The sequence below is a fragment of the Hyaena hyaena genome, unplaced genomic scaffold, assembly GCF_003009895.1.
Source record: "Hyaena hyaena isolate Hyena2069 unplaced genomic scaffold, ASM300989v1 scaffold_6, whole genome shotgun sequence".
Lineage (NCBI taxonomy): Eukaryota > Metazoa > Chordata > Mammalia > Carnivora > Hyaenidae > Hyaena > Hyaena hyaena.
In genome coordinates, this window is record NW_024080638.1 from 6,739,250 (window position 1) to 6,754,555 (window position 15,306).

Here is a 15,306-nt window from a genome sequence, read left to right on the forward strand (position 1 = left end):
ACTTTTCTAGGCTTGAGGGTCTTGTCTTTCAAACTTAGTGAAGTCACTACGAAGACAGTTGTCTGTTACTTGGAACCTTTACATTCCCATGCAGGAATCCCTGAAAAGAACCTAATTTCTCCACACTTTCTAAAGATTAGATACATTTTGCAACCCAAGTGAAGAAAATGTCCCATCTGCCCCATAGAATGTACCTTATCACTACTGCACTAGTATTTCTTAGTCGGCCCTGTGTTACCAAGAGGAATAATGGGTGAGAAAGAAGATGTATTTCAGTCTTCTGTAATCTATTCACATGGGTCATCAAAATAAACATTTTTAATAATAACTTCTTAGGAAAGAGGCCAATATCTCAGAGGATTAGCCAGTATTTAGTAAAAAGAAGGAATTATGACATTCAAATCTGTATTCTTTAATCTTACCTTCTTAGTCTTATATATATAAGCACCATGCATGTATGCATATGCATGGGAGAGGGGCAGAGAGAGGGGCAGAAAGAATCCCAAGCAACGCAGAGCCCGACACAGTGATCAAACCCACAAACTGTGAGATCATGACCTGAGTTGAAATCAAGAGTCAGATGCTCAATCGATTAAGCCACTGAGGCACCCCAAGATATTTTTAATCTAGATGTGTCTTTAAAGATAGAGAGAGCTGACAGCAGACAAGGTAGGTAACCGCTCTTTTTTTTTTTTTTTAATTTTTTTTTTTTAATGTTTTATTTATTTCTGAGAGAGACAGACAGCGTGAGCAGGGGAGGGTCAGAGAGAGGGAGACACAGAATCTGAAACAGGCTCCAGGCTCTGAGCTGTCAGCACAGAGCCCGATGCGGGGCTCAAACCCACGAACTGTGAGGTCATGACCTGAGCCGAAGTCGGACGCCCAACCCACTGAGCCACCTAGGCGCCCCGGTAGGTAACAGCTCTTGATCATGATTTGGTAGCTGGTAAGCCTCAAATTTAGTTGTTTGTTCAAGGGAGAAAGCAAGGAGTCAAATTAGACTTCAGAATATCATCTAAATAATTGAGGTGTACCCTCCAGTCTCACTCTGTTGCCTACTTTGTGACTTTCACGTAGTGTTTTTCATACAAATTATTTTCACAGGTGTGATCTGATCATCCCTGACCAATCTCCCTCAAGGTTACTATCTCAGTGACCTAGACTCACTTGTTGGAAAATAGAGCATCTTGAAATTCCACACCTATCTTTCTTTCTGAATAAAGTAAAATTTGGTAACTGCAAGAATGAAGCCATTTTTGTTGTCAGCAATGGTTAATTCAAGATTCATTTTATTTTCCTAGAAGAGTGCTTATAGTTCATAAGCATTTCTCCACTTTTTTCATCCTCCTAGATAAGATTATCCACAGAGGGATTTGAGACATTTCCCAAAAATAACTCTTGGTTGGCTAGTCTTATAACTCTTTTGAGTGTCAAGGATTACTGTGTAGTTCTGGAACTTTGGGATTTACCATGAAAGTCAGATTTTTCTTATTCTGTTCTTTCTGGGGTCATCTGCCCCATGACCATGCTCTTACTTCTCTTTGGTCATTTTTGACATCAAGGAAACCAAGTTTATAATCCATGGCAAATTTTGACATGGTATATCTATGCAGAGTTATTAATGAAGAAAAATAGTTTCATGCGATGTCTTTTTTTTTTTTTTTTTTTAAATATTTTTATTTATTTCTAGGAGAGAGAGAGAGAGAGACAGCGTGAGCAGGGGAGGGTCAGAGAGAGAGGGAGATACAGACTCTGAAATAGGCTCCAGGCTCTGAGCTGGCAGTCAGCACAGAGCCCAACGCGGGGCTCGAACCCACGAACCGCGAGATCATGACCCAAGCGAAAGTCGGACGCTTAACCGACTAAGCCACCCAGGCGCCCCATGCGATGTCTTTTTAACAAATTTAAGACCTGGTAACCGGGACAAATAACCACCAATCAAAATTCAATCTGAGAAAACTAAGGAGGCAGCCAACGTGGGACAGAATGAATGGTTTCTTATGCGCAAACAATATAAATTGTGTGACTTGATATGTCTCCAGGAATTGCTTTTGCAGTGGTTTTACTTTGAAATCTGTGGTATTCTATATAAATCAAGAAAAATATTCTGCATCTTAAGTAGTTTGGCTCTCCTGACTACAAGGTAAATTCATTGACTTAACCATGTTTATCAGTTCACTGTGGACCACTGATGTATTGCAAGCCTTCTGCTCTGTGTTGAAGACCCAGTCATGTATAAGATGTTGTTCTTGCCTTCAGGGAGCTCTCAGTCCATTTTGAGAGGCAGACGTATAAATAGATAAGAAGCTCTGCAATATGGAGAAGGCCATAATAAGTGTTGTGGGATCCTAGGTGAGAGAATAACTTTGCTTAGGGAAGCTGGAAAAACCTTTATGTAGACAGCATAATTTGAGTTAGACCTGAAGTAATGAATAGATATTTTCCAAATAGAGAAAGTTAGAAGAAAAAAGCATTCTGGGCATAGGAAGTAGATGTGCAAAGACTTAGAGGCATAAGAGCACCTGGTGGTTCCTGTGAATGGCACAGATTTTAGTGAGGCTGGAAAGTAAAGTACAAGGAGAACAGCAGATTAGGTTAGAGAAATAGTGTGTGTACGAGTTCATGATAGCTGCATAACAAACCACCCAGAAGCTTAGTGGCTTAAAGCAACATTCATTTTATTTGCTCATGATTCTATGGGTTGTTCTCAAGTAGGTGGTTCTTCTACTGGTCTCACTTGGGGTATCTATCGCGTGGGTGCAGGGTACTGGATGGGAGACGACTTGTCTCTGCTTCACATGTTCCCATGGTCCAACTGGGCTTCCTCACTTGGTAATATCATGTACTAAGATGATGAAAGCACAGCCTGTTAGAACCTATAAGGCCAGAGCACATGAAACCATCATCTCTTGAGGCCTAAGTTTGGAATTCACACATTGTTACTTCTGCCACGTTCTTTAGTCAAGATAAGTCATGGCTAGCCCAGATTCCAAGGATGGGAAAACAGATTCCACCCCTTGATGGAAGGAGCAGCATTCCAGAGGGGTGTGGGAGGGGAGGAGTTGTGGCTGTCTTTGCAAACAATGTACCAGAGGGTGAAAGCAAATTATAAAGACTGGCTTACAAGGTGAACAGTTTGAAATTCATTCTGAGGGAAACAGGAAGCTAGCAGAGGTTGATTTGTTTGTTGCCATATTTTGTCTTATTTTAAGTACTACAGGAAAAAGATATTCTGCTCAACATCCCTTATTAAGGAGCCATTCCTCTCTTCCAGTCCTGATGGTTACCGAAGAAGCCATCATGTTAGTACAGCAGACTACCTTTTGGTTGGTTGTTTGGATCAGGAGTGGACCAACCAGAATCTTTTCTTTAGATTTTTTGTTGTTGAAAACGAGAGTTGGAACACTGCCAGTACCTGAAGCTGTAAGATGCAACTTAGGGGGTGCTCTGAGGGGTTATGTGGTAAGCTGTGTAAAGAAAGCTGCTCTGCACAGAGAAGCAGAGATGGGAGAAGAGCCCTGATGGTCTTGGAGTCTGCTAATGCTCACATCCCTGCCTAGGCTTGTTCAAATTTGGTTTATCTCTTGCGACCAAAGGAATCCCAACTAATACAAAGAGAGGTTAAAACACGCAAGTAGGGAGTTGCAACTGACAACATAAAAATCTGAAACCAGTTGAGTTTGGGAGTCATGGATGTTTTAACTGGTTTTTACTGGTATGTAAGAAAGCTGTTGGTTTTCATATTTTGCATATAGCTACTCCACTGATAGCTTTTCAGCTGAATCCCTTGGAATTTCCTAGACCAACAATCAGATAATCAGAAAACAATTATATTTTATCATCTTTCTTTAGTATATACACATATGCATACATATGTGTGTATGTGTCATATTTTTTCTTGTCTTGCCTGGTTGGCTAGAACCTCCAGAACAGTGTTATATCACTGTAATTATATTCAGCAAGTCCATCCTATTCCTGATGTTATAAAAAAAATTCTAACATTTCCATCTTAGGTATAATTTTTATAGTTCTGGTCTGTAAAATACTCTTCATCATAGTAAGAGGATTGGATTTTTTTCTTCCAATCTAAATTTAATTCAAATTCTTAAAAATTTCAAATGGATATCATACCTTCAAGTCATTTTTCAGTGCTCAGCAAGTCCATGTTACTTTCTCTATGAGTAAGTCGATGATATTAACCTACTTATTAAGATCAAAGCATCCTTACACTCTCCAACAGTCCCTACTTGTCTTGGTGTAGTATTGCTTTCCTGCAGTTCTGAATCTGATTTGATAATATAGGCAGCCCTTGTTTTCCGCGGCACCATGTTAATTGCTGTTCGTGCATATCAGAGCTGTGTATTGGAGCCTTGTTCTCACTTTGCACGCTTCTAACATGCAGATGCCTTATTTAACGTGGCACTGTGCAAAACAAACATTGTCTGTTTACATTTATATTTGTATGCTTTCTTATATATGTCTGCTAGACTTGGATTAGAGAAAAATGAAGAACCTTTCTTTTTCTTATGCTCCAAAACTGTTTAAATACAAAAGCTGAATAGACTCCATAAAGCCATCTCCTTCGGAGTGATAAACATCTCTGATGATCATTCACTCTCTTTTGGGGGCTCTTCAGATCTTTTACCTCTTACTGAACCAACTTTGGTAATTTACGTTTTGCTAGAAAATTATTCAGGTTACCCAGATTTTCAAGTTAATATGTACAAAGTATATAACGTTCTTTCATATTACTGATTCATTTTCTATAGTTACTGTTTTTCGCATTCCTAATGTTTAAATGTATATTTTCTTCTTTCTTTCTCTTTCTTTCTGTCAGAACCACTAGAAGTTTGTCAAAGTAAGTCTCTTCAAAGATTACATATTTTCAGTTTTTTAAAAATTTTATTTCTGAGACAGAGAGAGAGACAGCATGAACAGGGAAGGGTCAGAGAGAGAGAGACACACACAGAATCTGAAACAGGCTACAGGCTCTGAGCTAGCTGTCAGCACAGAGCCCGACGGCTCGAACCCACGAACCGTGAGATCATGACCTGAGCCGAAGTCGGACGCTTAACTGAATGAGCCACTCAGATGCCCCCATATTTTCAATTTTTTAAAAAATTTATTTTTGAGAGAGAGAGAGAAAGCGAGCATGGAAGTGGGGGAGGGACAGAGAAAGAGAGGGACAGAGGATCCAAAGTCTGTTCGATGCTGACAGCAGAGAGCCTGATGTGGGCTTGAACCCATGAACCATGAGATCATGACCTGAGCTCAGTGGATTAACCAACTGAGCCACCCAGGCACCCCATATTTTCATTTCTTAAACTGTTAAAAAAATTTATTTAAGTAATCTCTACACTCAACATGGAGCTCAAACTCATGACCTGGAGATCAAGAGTTGAATGCTCTTCCAACTGAGCCTGCAAGGCACCCCTACATATTTTCACTTTTTAATCTATCCCAATTTATATCTTTTCTAGTTCATTGATTTATGTTTTATTTTTTATTGATTCACACTATTGTTTTAAGATTTTTTAAAGTTTATTTATTTTTGAGAGTGAGCAAGCAGGGGAGGGGCAGAGAGAGAGGGAAAGAGAGAGAATCCCAAGCAGGCTCTGAGCTGATGGTGCAGAGGCTCAGTCCCATGAACCATGAGATTATGACTGGAGCCAAAATCAAGAGTCAGAGGCTTAACGGACTGAACCACCCAGGTGCCCCATGATTCAATCTATTGTTTTTTCATTTGGTTTACTTTCTCTAGCTTTTTGAGCTAAATATTCAGTTTGCTTATTTTCAAGACAATTTTCTAACAAAGTTATTCAAGAGTATAATGTTATGAGAGTGTATTTAGAAAATATCATGCATTTTGATATGGAATGTTTTTAGTTTGGTTCATTTTAAATCTCTAGCTCAGTTCTTATTTTCTCTTTGACCCACAGGCTATTAGAAGAATGAATGTTACCTGTATAGTTTCTACTTTTATTATTTAAAAAAAAAATTTTTATGTTTTATTTATTTTGGAGAGAGAGATCAACGAGTGGGAGAAGAGCAGAGAGAGAGAGAGAGAAAGAGAGACACGGAATCAAAAGGAGGCTCCAGGCTCTGAGCTGTCAACACAGAGCCCGATGCAGGGCTCGAACCTACCAGCTGCGAGATCATGACCTGAGCTGAAGTCGGACGCCCAACCGACTGAGCCAGCCAGGCGCCCCCAGTTTCTACTTTTAAAAAGTTTTCTGTTGGAGACTTTTTGTCTTAGGATGTGTATATGGCCTAAAATGACTATGAGCAAAGTCTGGTTTTCTCTGTCTAGCTCCTCCTTGAAAATAAAGCTCTCTCACTGGCCAGGCTTCCTTTTCCTCCCACTACATCCAGCTGAGAAGCCCTGTCTAATTGTCAGTGCAGTCATTAAGCTTTTCATATTTTTTGAAAAGGCATTGATATTGCAACCCTATGGGTCATTAAGCCAGTGATCTTTCCGGACCTATTCAGATATATTCAAGTGAAAAACCAAGGTCATTAACTTGCTCTGCAACCCAGACATGCCCATCGCCTTTCCCTAATGGCATGGTGTTTAGTGCCAGCAGAACCCAATTATATGCACAGATTTTGAGGAAATTAATGCTGGATGATTCAGAGTTTGCAAATTAAGTTCACAAATTCTTCAGAGAGAATGGTTGAATTTTCCCAAAGGAGGGAGAAGGAATGATTTGCTAGAAAAGAGAAGAAAGGGCTTCTGGAGAAGAAAGGGCTTCCAGAGAGGAACAAAATAGTGAAAGTTACAAGGGCCAAAAATAGTAACTAGTATGCATATGAATATTTATGTATGTACACGTGTATATATGTTCTTCACTGTTGACAAACCCTTTCACAGACTCTATTTAAGCATTACAGTAATCCTTTGAATAGGTCTTGAGTATTATGTCCCATTTTGCTGCTTGAAGCACTTAGGTTCCAAATGTGGAACGGAGATCTTCTGCTTGAAGTTCTTTCACTGCCTCATGCTGAGGAGTCAGCCCTCTTGAGGCCACAAAGTGTCTTGTCCACAGCACAGCCCCTGGTGAGGATCAGGAGAAGGAAGGGGTCTGGTTCTTTGGGTGTCCCCAAATGTGTAACCTCAGTGTTTGTCTCATTTGAGATCCCCGCGGCGAAGCTGAACGAGCTGCTCGAGAATTTTTATGTCACCGTTAAGAAGAGTGAAGGCTCCGACTTCCTGGCCACCTCGCTGCACGCCATCCGCCGGGGCCTGGACCGCATCCTGAAGAATGCAGGTGTGGGCTTTTCCATCACCAGCAGCACCTTCAGCTCTTCCACGAAGAAACTCAAGGAGAAGCTGTGGGTGCTGAGCAAGGCAGGGATGTCAGGTGCTCGTTCTCGAAATATTGTCTACTTCTCTCTTTCTGATGAGGAGGAGATGTGGCAAGCAGGGTGTCTAGGGGATGACAGCCCCATTACTCTCTTGTCCACTGTGGTCAAGTACAACAGCCAATACCTGAACATGCGGACACTGCAGGAGCATGCAGATCTGATGTATGGTGACATTGAGCTGCTCAAAGACCCACAAAACCAGCCCTATTTTGCCCGGACAGACAGTGTCAAGCGGGAGAGCCGGAGCAATTCCACTAGAGTATGTCATGGGAAAATCTACCATGAGCATTCCAGGGGACACAAACAGTGCCCTTACTGCCTCCTCTACAAGTACATGTACATCCACCGGCCGCCCACCCAAATGGAGGCCAAGTCCCCTTTCTACCTTACAGCCAGGAAGGAGGCCACAGACATGGGCAGCGTATGGTATGAGGAGCAGAGGATGGGACTGCGCTCTCTTCGGGGAATTGTCCCAAACTTAGCCAAGAAGGTCAAACTGGAAAACTGTGAGAACTTCACCTTTGTCTCATTTACTCAGGTCTCCAGGAGGCTTGGCTCCCACAGTTGCTGTCAGTGAGTCTTCTCTGGGTCCAGGCCACTGCCCTGCTTACCCTGATGGGCAGGAGCTCCCTCCAGCAGCTCCAAGGCAGCAGGGCACGATTGTGATGTCAAAATCAGGCTGGTCTCTGTCAGTGTGACCTGCTGTTTCTTTGACTTTGGGTTTGTTTGTTTGTTTGTTTTTTAACTGAAAGTAGATGAGTCTGGCATTTTATCTAAATGTGTGTCACCTTTGTTAAATTATAGAATCTAACACAATGTATAATTGTTACATACACAAGAGTGGAGGAAGTTCATTTTATCTAGTGCCTTGTTAGCACAGATTTTTCTCAAAAAAAAGAAAAAAAGAAAAAAAGGAGACTGTTTAAGTAGTCATTAAAAACCTCCCAGTAGCCTAGTAGCTTTAGAATGTTATGAAGACTATATATACTTCGTTGAATTACACTCACAATAAGGAACTGGAAGGAGAGAGGCAGACATGTTAACTATTTCCAGGAGAAAAATTGCACTCGACACTCCTCTCTCTATTTTGTTGATGGATGACTTGGTTCTGCAGAGCAAGCAGCTTTGGCTGCTAGAAGCTTGGGGGGGCTGCACTCATTAGTGCTGATAAAGAGAGGTGGGGGCTACCCTCCCTGCTGTCAGCACAGGGAACAACTTGATCCCGGCATCAACAGAGACAGTTTTAATTTTATGGAAAAAGATTAATGCACCAGAAGATGTTTATGAGAGCAAGATTTCCGGTGAACTAGATGGTTTGTACCATGAGGGAATTTCCAGTAGTGAAAAAAAAAAAAAAAAAAAAGTAGCTTGGGAAAGCAATCTGTGATCAAAATAAGAAAACCTCCTGAAGCAGAAGTGCCTACGTTTTATTTCTCAGTACCACGTGAAAGCTATTTTCATCTGATTGTTTTTTTGGAATTGTTTTTAATCTGTTCTTTGTGTCTGTCATACAGTTGTTCTGTCAGCATCTAGCACGGGATCTGTAAAACGACTAACGGTAATTTTTCGACTTAACCAGGAAAATCCAACAAAGCAAGCGGCAAAGAAAACCCCAAAATGTGTTTATTAAAGAGCTTTGAAATATGTTTGTCAAAGTATGACTTTCTCAGCCACAGTAGATGTCATCATTTGAGGTTGGCACCACTGCTTGGGACATGATGACGTGGGCAGCCTACCAGGTAAGCAGGCTCAGCATTGTGGATGTAGTCGTAAAAACCAGAGCACGATGACAGAATGTTAATGCAGTTTGAAATTATTTCACTCAAGTAAACGTCAACCTGACCACATGCTGCTGAAACATCAGCAGAATTTTCTAATAACTACTCTGAATGATAAGTGAAAAAGGAGCCCAAAGAGTGGTAATTAAGAATAATAATTTCCAGAAATCTTTATTTTGTATTTGAGGAGAGACTGCTGCAGCTTTATACCAGTATGCTCCTGCGTGTGCTTTCTAATCCAAAATTAAAATTCCAATATAAGTTCATTTTGCCAGACTCCTAAAATCAGTCCTCTTTCTTTTCCAAAACATTATTTTAGTATTTATTCTAATTAATCATTCTTAAATATCATTCACCAGTCATTGAAATACGTACTACTTCCTTTACCGGAAAAGACTCAGCCAATGCTGCCTTAAGGTTTAATGTTTTTCCCTTTTTAGTTAAACTGCACATTTACAATTTTGTTTACTAGTTGATCTTTCCTGAATATGGGTTCACTGGGGTATGTCTCCATGTGTATATAAATAACAGGCAATACTGAATAATCAGTGTTATGACTTGATATTGCATATTGTTCTGTTGTGATTTTCTATAGTGATTGAAGGGTTTTGCTTAAAAAGAGACACAAAACATTAGGTATAGTTTTCTTTAGTTTGCTAAACACCCAAAGGTTGTTCTGTTTGTGGAAAGCAGATGGTCGTGTTTTCTGTCAGTTCTGCACTTAAACAGAAACCCGTGTGAACTATTGGGCAGACAGAGCCTGCAGCCCAATTGAATAAAACCTCCATCTTTATTTTAAATAGAATTGAGATGTCGTCGCCATTAGGAATCACTAGGATCATTTCAGATTTTAACATTTCCATAAGTAGCAATAACTGACCCAGAGGTTGTCATCTTTCTGTTGAGAGTGGCTTTTCATCAGCTGAATAACCACCTCTGCCTCACATTTGTTGCTTGTCACTATTTGATATGTTTTAAATCCCCAGAGTTCTGAAGTGAATGATTCTAATAAAAAAATCAGGAGGTGGAATCTTCAGTGCTATCTGATGGAATGAAATAATTGTATCTCAGCATCCTAAATGCCATGCATTACATGCCTCCCTTGGGGAGCACAAAAGTGAGAAAGAAAACACATTTATCAAGCACTCCTCTGTGCTACCCATTGTACTAGGTGCTTTGTTATGTATTTGTGTTAGGGGTGTGTGTGTGTGTGTGTGTGTGTGTGTGTGTGTGTGTGTGTAACACATACTTTAAATTTATATGTGGTAACACCTGGTAGACCTGCTGAAATGGCAGAGCACCTGTTCCTTTATATGGCCATGTCCATCCTCAAAGGATCTGAAGTGGGGGCAGAGTAGCTAGTTCTCTTTGGCATTCTGCCTTTCCAGCCAGCTCTAAATCATGCCCACTGGGAACACCATGATTTTCTACTCTTGCCTAAGCCAGAAGAAAGGAGAATCCCAAAAGAAGGAAGGGGGTGGAGATTAAGGGCATTTTCTCCACTTAGCTATTTTACTCAAAAGTGGGAATGAAGAGCAGGAATTCACAAGCTCACCTAAGCACAGTTGTCTCTGGCTCTGGATCAGGAACTGTGGGGCTGCAGATATTACGGAGAGTACCTGTGGAGCGCTTCGGACGAACTCTTGCCCACAGCATCTGCTGCATCTGCTCTTAAGTGAGCCCTGCTTGCTTGGTACCTCCTCTGCAGAGTCTAGCAGTTTTCCCCTTTGTAGTTTATTCCAGCAGAGATGATAGGGGGTCAGCTTGAAGGGTATGAGCCCATTAAACATAAAGGGTTTAATACAGCACTAGGCACATAGGAAGCATGCAGTATATGTTAGCTATTTTAGCTACAATTTTGGGAATGATAATATTCAACTAATCTGCATTACATCAATTATTTCTTCCATTGTGGAGATTCTCCCTCCTTTAAACTGTTAAACTTGAAGAGGAAGCCAAACCTGATAATCTGGTCACATTTATACCCATAAATTCTACCTCCAACACAGCCCAGCCCTGATACCTCAGCTGTAAGCAGAAACTTGTGAAGAATGGAGATGCCTTAAGAGGCTTTATGAGAAAGCTTTTGCATTGTTTAGTGTGTTTGCAAAGGGGAGTAATATGGAAGAACCTAACCAAAGTTGTAAAAGAAATGGCCTCCGTGGCTGTGTGGCATTTTCCAGCTCTGCATGGATTATATGCTGTATTAGTCTGCCCTAACTGATAAATGGTGTTTGAAGAAATGTGAAATTCTATTACTTTGATTTTTATTTAAATTCGACCTTATTAAAAGCATCAAGGACTATACCACTCTCTCAGCGTGTTCATAGACCATCACTGGGAGAATCTGGACAAAATAACCTTCATTTAGAAGCTGGAGCCCTTTTCTATGGTAAGAAGAGGACTTGCTTGGGAGCTCCTTCACTGCTCACTTGGCAATTCTGGTCTCACTTCTATCAACTATAATAAAGTGGGATTGTTGGAACGGATCATCTCCAACATGAATACAATTCCTCAAGCTCATATAGTTAGGAAGTGGCAAAACTTGGAAGCAAGATTCCCAATTCCTCAAGATCATATAGTGAATCTCCTAAATTTTAAGAAGTTTCTCACTGTACCAGAACACTTTCTTCTGGAATAACAGTTTTCTTGAATTTTCATTTTTCACAACTTCTAAAATTATTTTTTCCTATTTCTAGGCAACAAAATATTGATTGCTTTTCTTAGTCTAGGCTAATGCTGGCCACATTTTAGTTACTTAAAGTAAACAGGATGTTTAAATATTGTGCTTATCAACATGCATCACTCTGTTGCTTTCACTGAAATCTGGATTGCTAAACCTTGTTGAGCTAGTAACCTGTTACCTTTAGGCACCAATAAATGCAGATTACGAAGACCTCAGAGTTACCTCATTTTCTCTATGTGAGCTCCAGTTTCATCTAAGTTAAGGCCCATGCACATTTAGAAACAGATAGCAAACAGTCCTGAACAGAAGAAAATATTAAAAGTTTCAAATTCACATATATCTTTAAATGTTTTTGCTTTGGGATTGAATGTTTAATGCTCTGTTATCAGGAGAAAAACATTCACTTATATTTAGTCAGTGTTCTTACAAATCTTTTTTGTTTTTCCCCCCATATAAATTAATCACCTTAGCAAAATTATGAGTGGAGGGAAGAGATTGCGGGTGACGTGTGGCCGAAATCCCTTTGTGAGAGAAGAGGCCATGTGGGCATGTGGGTGATTAACTTATCTCTGGGAATTCCTATGTGTTCTGTGTCCATGACTCCTGACATCACCTAATTTTCCAAAATTCGTTTGAGGGAGGCTGCCCCTCCCTCTGGCAAAGTTTGCCTATTATTATTATGATTTTGAGTGCTTCCAGTTCTTTACAATCCAAGGAATCCAGAGTTGCTTCTTATGTTTAGTTGTTGATCAGAATCAGATTTCTATGCTCAATTAAAGTGCTTTATTATTTATCTAATGCAGTTCATATAGAAGTTAATAATTTCAGGAAATATTTATTAAAAAAAAAGATCACTGGGTTATATTGGATGCATATTGCTTACATTACTATTAAGAGCATTTATATAAACCCCCATTGAGATGAGATTGGGCTCCTAAATATTTTATGGTCAATATAACTGATATGATTAATTTGTATTTAACTATAGTTATTGTTATGGTTCAAATAAGTTTCTAGGCTCAAATAAGTTTCTAGAAGGTTCACATTTGACTAACATTATGGTAAGTGCTTCCTCCCAGCTGCCTCATATTCTCATATAGCCTCACACCAGCTCTGCAAGGTAGGTCTAATTATTCCCACGATACTTATTGAGAAACCAAGGCTCAGAGAAATTAAGTAAATTTCCCTAATTCTCACAGAGCTAATAAGGAAAACTTAAGTTTAAACCCAGGTCTTCTGACTACAAATCCAGTGCTCAATCCATTAGAGAAAACTTCCTTCTTTGGGGACACAGAGGTCCACTTATCACAGAACTTTTAAAAAATTAAACATAATTTCTGTTTGTTTGGGAATACTTCATTTCCCCAGGCATACTGTGGCATAGCTTGTATGTACTCTCTTAGTAATCTGTTGGTCATTAGTATGATTCAATAGTTTCTGGGAGGCGTGATGGTTTTCTGTGAACTTTCTACATATTGAAAAGTTTCTGTCGTTATCCAATAAATAACTTGTATTACCTATTATCTAACCCAAAGGGTAGATGATCATGCCAATTTATTCTAATAAAAGTCCAGTAGTTTACTTACTGCACTTGTTTTGACACTGTTATCACTGAATAAAATATAAAGAACTACCTAATCTATGTCACAATTATATGCTCATGTTTTTTACTTTTGCTTTTTAATTTTGGTGTCAAAGGATTTTTATAATCCTTAGGGTTAAGCACCCTCATAGCAAAATATACTTACCTTAGTCATTTGTCTTGTATTCTTCTTTCCTTTATTAGGGCATTTTTATTTTCTTGTTTGAGACTTAAAAAACAATAGGTTATAAGTACCTCTGAGATCATGTAGTCAAATTCCCTCATTTTACCAATAAAGAAATTGAAGCCCAGAGATATTTACTGGGCCATCCAAGATCAGCAAGACAGTAATTAGATTCAGGACTAGAAAATTAATCCAGATCTCTTTCCTCCATACATAGCTGGGAAGATATGGATTTTTAAAAATTAATTATTGAACTACATCTTGCTGTCAGAAGCCTCCATTGAGCTCCTAACTTCCCAAAGAAATACTCATAATGACCTCAAAGAAGGCCAAAGCTCAGTTCTAGAATCTAGAAGGAATTGGTACAATTTATGAGGCATCTAGTGGTGGACAAAGCAAAATCTTCCAGGTTGTAGCTCAGTACTTTTTCTGGCTTCGTGTCATGAAATGGACACACTGTGAATTTAAAAATTTGAAAGATATCTAGTAACTCATTGTCTTCACCAACCACATCCAGCCTCCTTGCTCAAGATCAGATCTCCCAAGCCAGAGAAATAACTGACTGATCCTTCCTCTTGACCAGGAGGCAGACCATGAAGGTTCTCAATTGCTCCACCCTTCTCCCTGTCCCACCGCCTCTTCATCTAGTTCACAACTCCAAACCCTCAGCTAAAATGTGAGCAGAAATCAGAAAGATCTCTTAGAGGCATGGTGCATTCTGCGAAAAAAAAATGTCCTTTAGGTGAAGACAGATACAACTAAGTAGCAGAACATGCAAATACTATGATTTTTCACGTATAGTATTGGTTCAGAGAACCAGGAAACCAGGAAACAGGAAGGAAAAGGATGCCACTTCAATAGAAAAGAATTAAACTTGAAATTGGACTTGGAAGCATGTACATCTCCTTACCCACCACCACATATATCCACAAAATAGAGTTGACAGACACTCATGTGGACAACACAGCCAAGAGTAAGTTCTGCATCTGGGCAGAGAGGACTGACCATATGTAAGGATGAGTATAGAGAAAAAAACAAATCAGTGTATATATACATATAAAAAAATGACTGAACCAAGTAAAATAAACAGCTTCCAAAAGCATTTGAAAATGAAAGTGGTCTCCTATAAGATACAAGAAAATTGTAGGCCTCTTCTTGGTGGGACTGGGTTCAGAGAAAAAGGTGATAGAATAAAATGAAAAAGAAGAGAGCTTAGAAGGATTTCAAGGAAGCTAAAACACATCAGATCCGCACTGGAAGCAGAAAAGAACACGACTGAGCTTGGAAACACGTAAATCAATAATACGAAGGACAGACTTGAGATTTTCTTCCCAATGTTCTTTCAAAAGAAATAAGAGATGAAAATTAATGGGTTTGGAAGACAGAACATTAGCTAACATTCCTGAGTTTTGCTTTCCTGATGGAAAAACTAAGGAAAAAATATATATAAGACCATAGAAATGAAATCTTGCCTGAACAGAAAGAAAATCTGTGTAATGTAGGTTGAAAGGACTCACTGCATTCCAGGCCAAAAATAAAATAAAATAAAACCAAAGAGATCTGTACCTAAGCACATTCTGGCAAAAATGTTAAACTACCAAGGACAGAGAATGAAGAATCCTGCAGGCATATCCAGCCAGAAAGTCACCAGTTGCCTCTCAAAAAACAAAAGAGCTTTCTGGCTTCAGCCTTTTATTTATAGCACCAAATG

At 39.6% G+C, this 15,306-nt stretch overlaps 1 protein-coding gene and 1 long non-coding RNA gene across 3 annotated transcripts in view; one reads left to right on the plus strand and one right to left on the minus strand.

Moving 5' to 3' along the window:
• KIAA1958 (KIAA1958 ortholog) overlaps nucleotides 1–8,728 on the plus strand; it is a 152,490-nt gene extending 143,762 nt beyond the window's left edge. For both annotated transcript variants that reach the window (XM_039239737.1, XM_039239729.1), the window contains one exon: nucleotides 7,136–8,728. In XM_039239737.1, coding sequence (XP_039095668.1) covers nucleotides 7,136–7,942 — 807 coding nt within the window. In that variant the 3' untranslated portion in view covers nucleotides 7,943–8,728. The remainder of the gene's footprint in view (nucleotides 1–7,135) is intronic.
• LOC120236776 lies at nucleotides 2,662–7,945 on the minus strand. The gene is made up of 2 exons (XR_005529768.1): nucleotides 7,885–7,945; nucleotides 2,662–2,876 (listed from the first exon to the last, which is right to left on the minus strand). It is a non-coding gene; the product is annotated as an uncharacterized LOC120236776 (long non-coding RNA).
• Nucleotides 8,729–15,306: the final 6,578 nt, after the last annotated feature.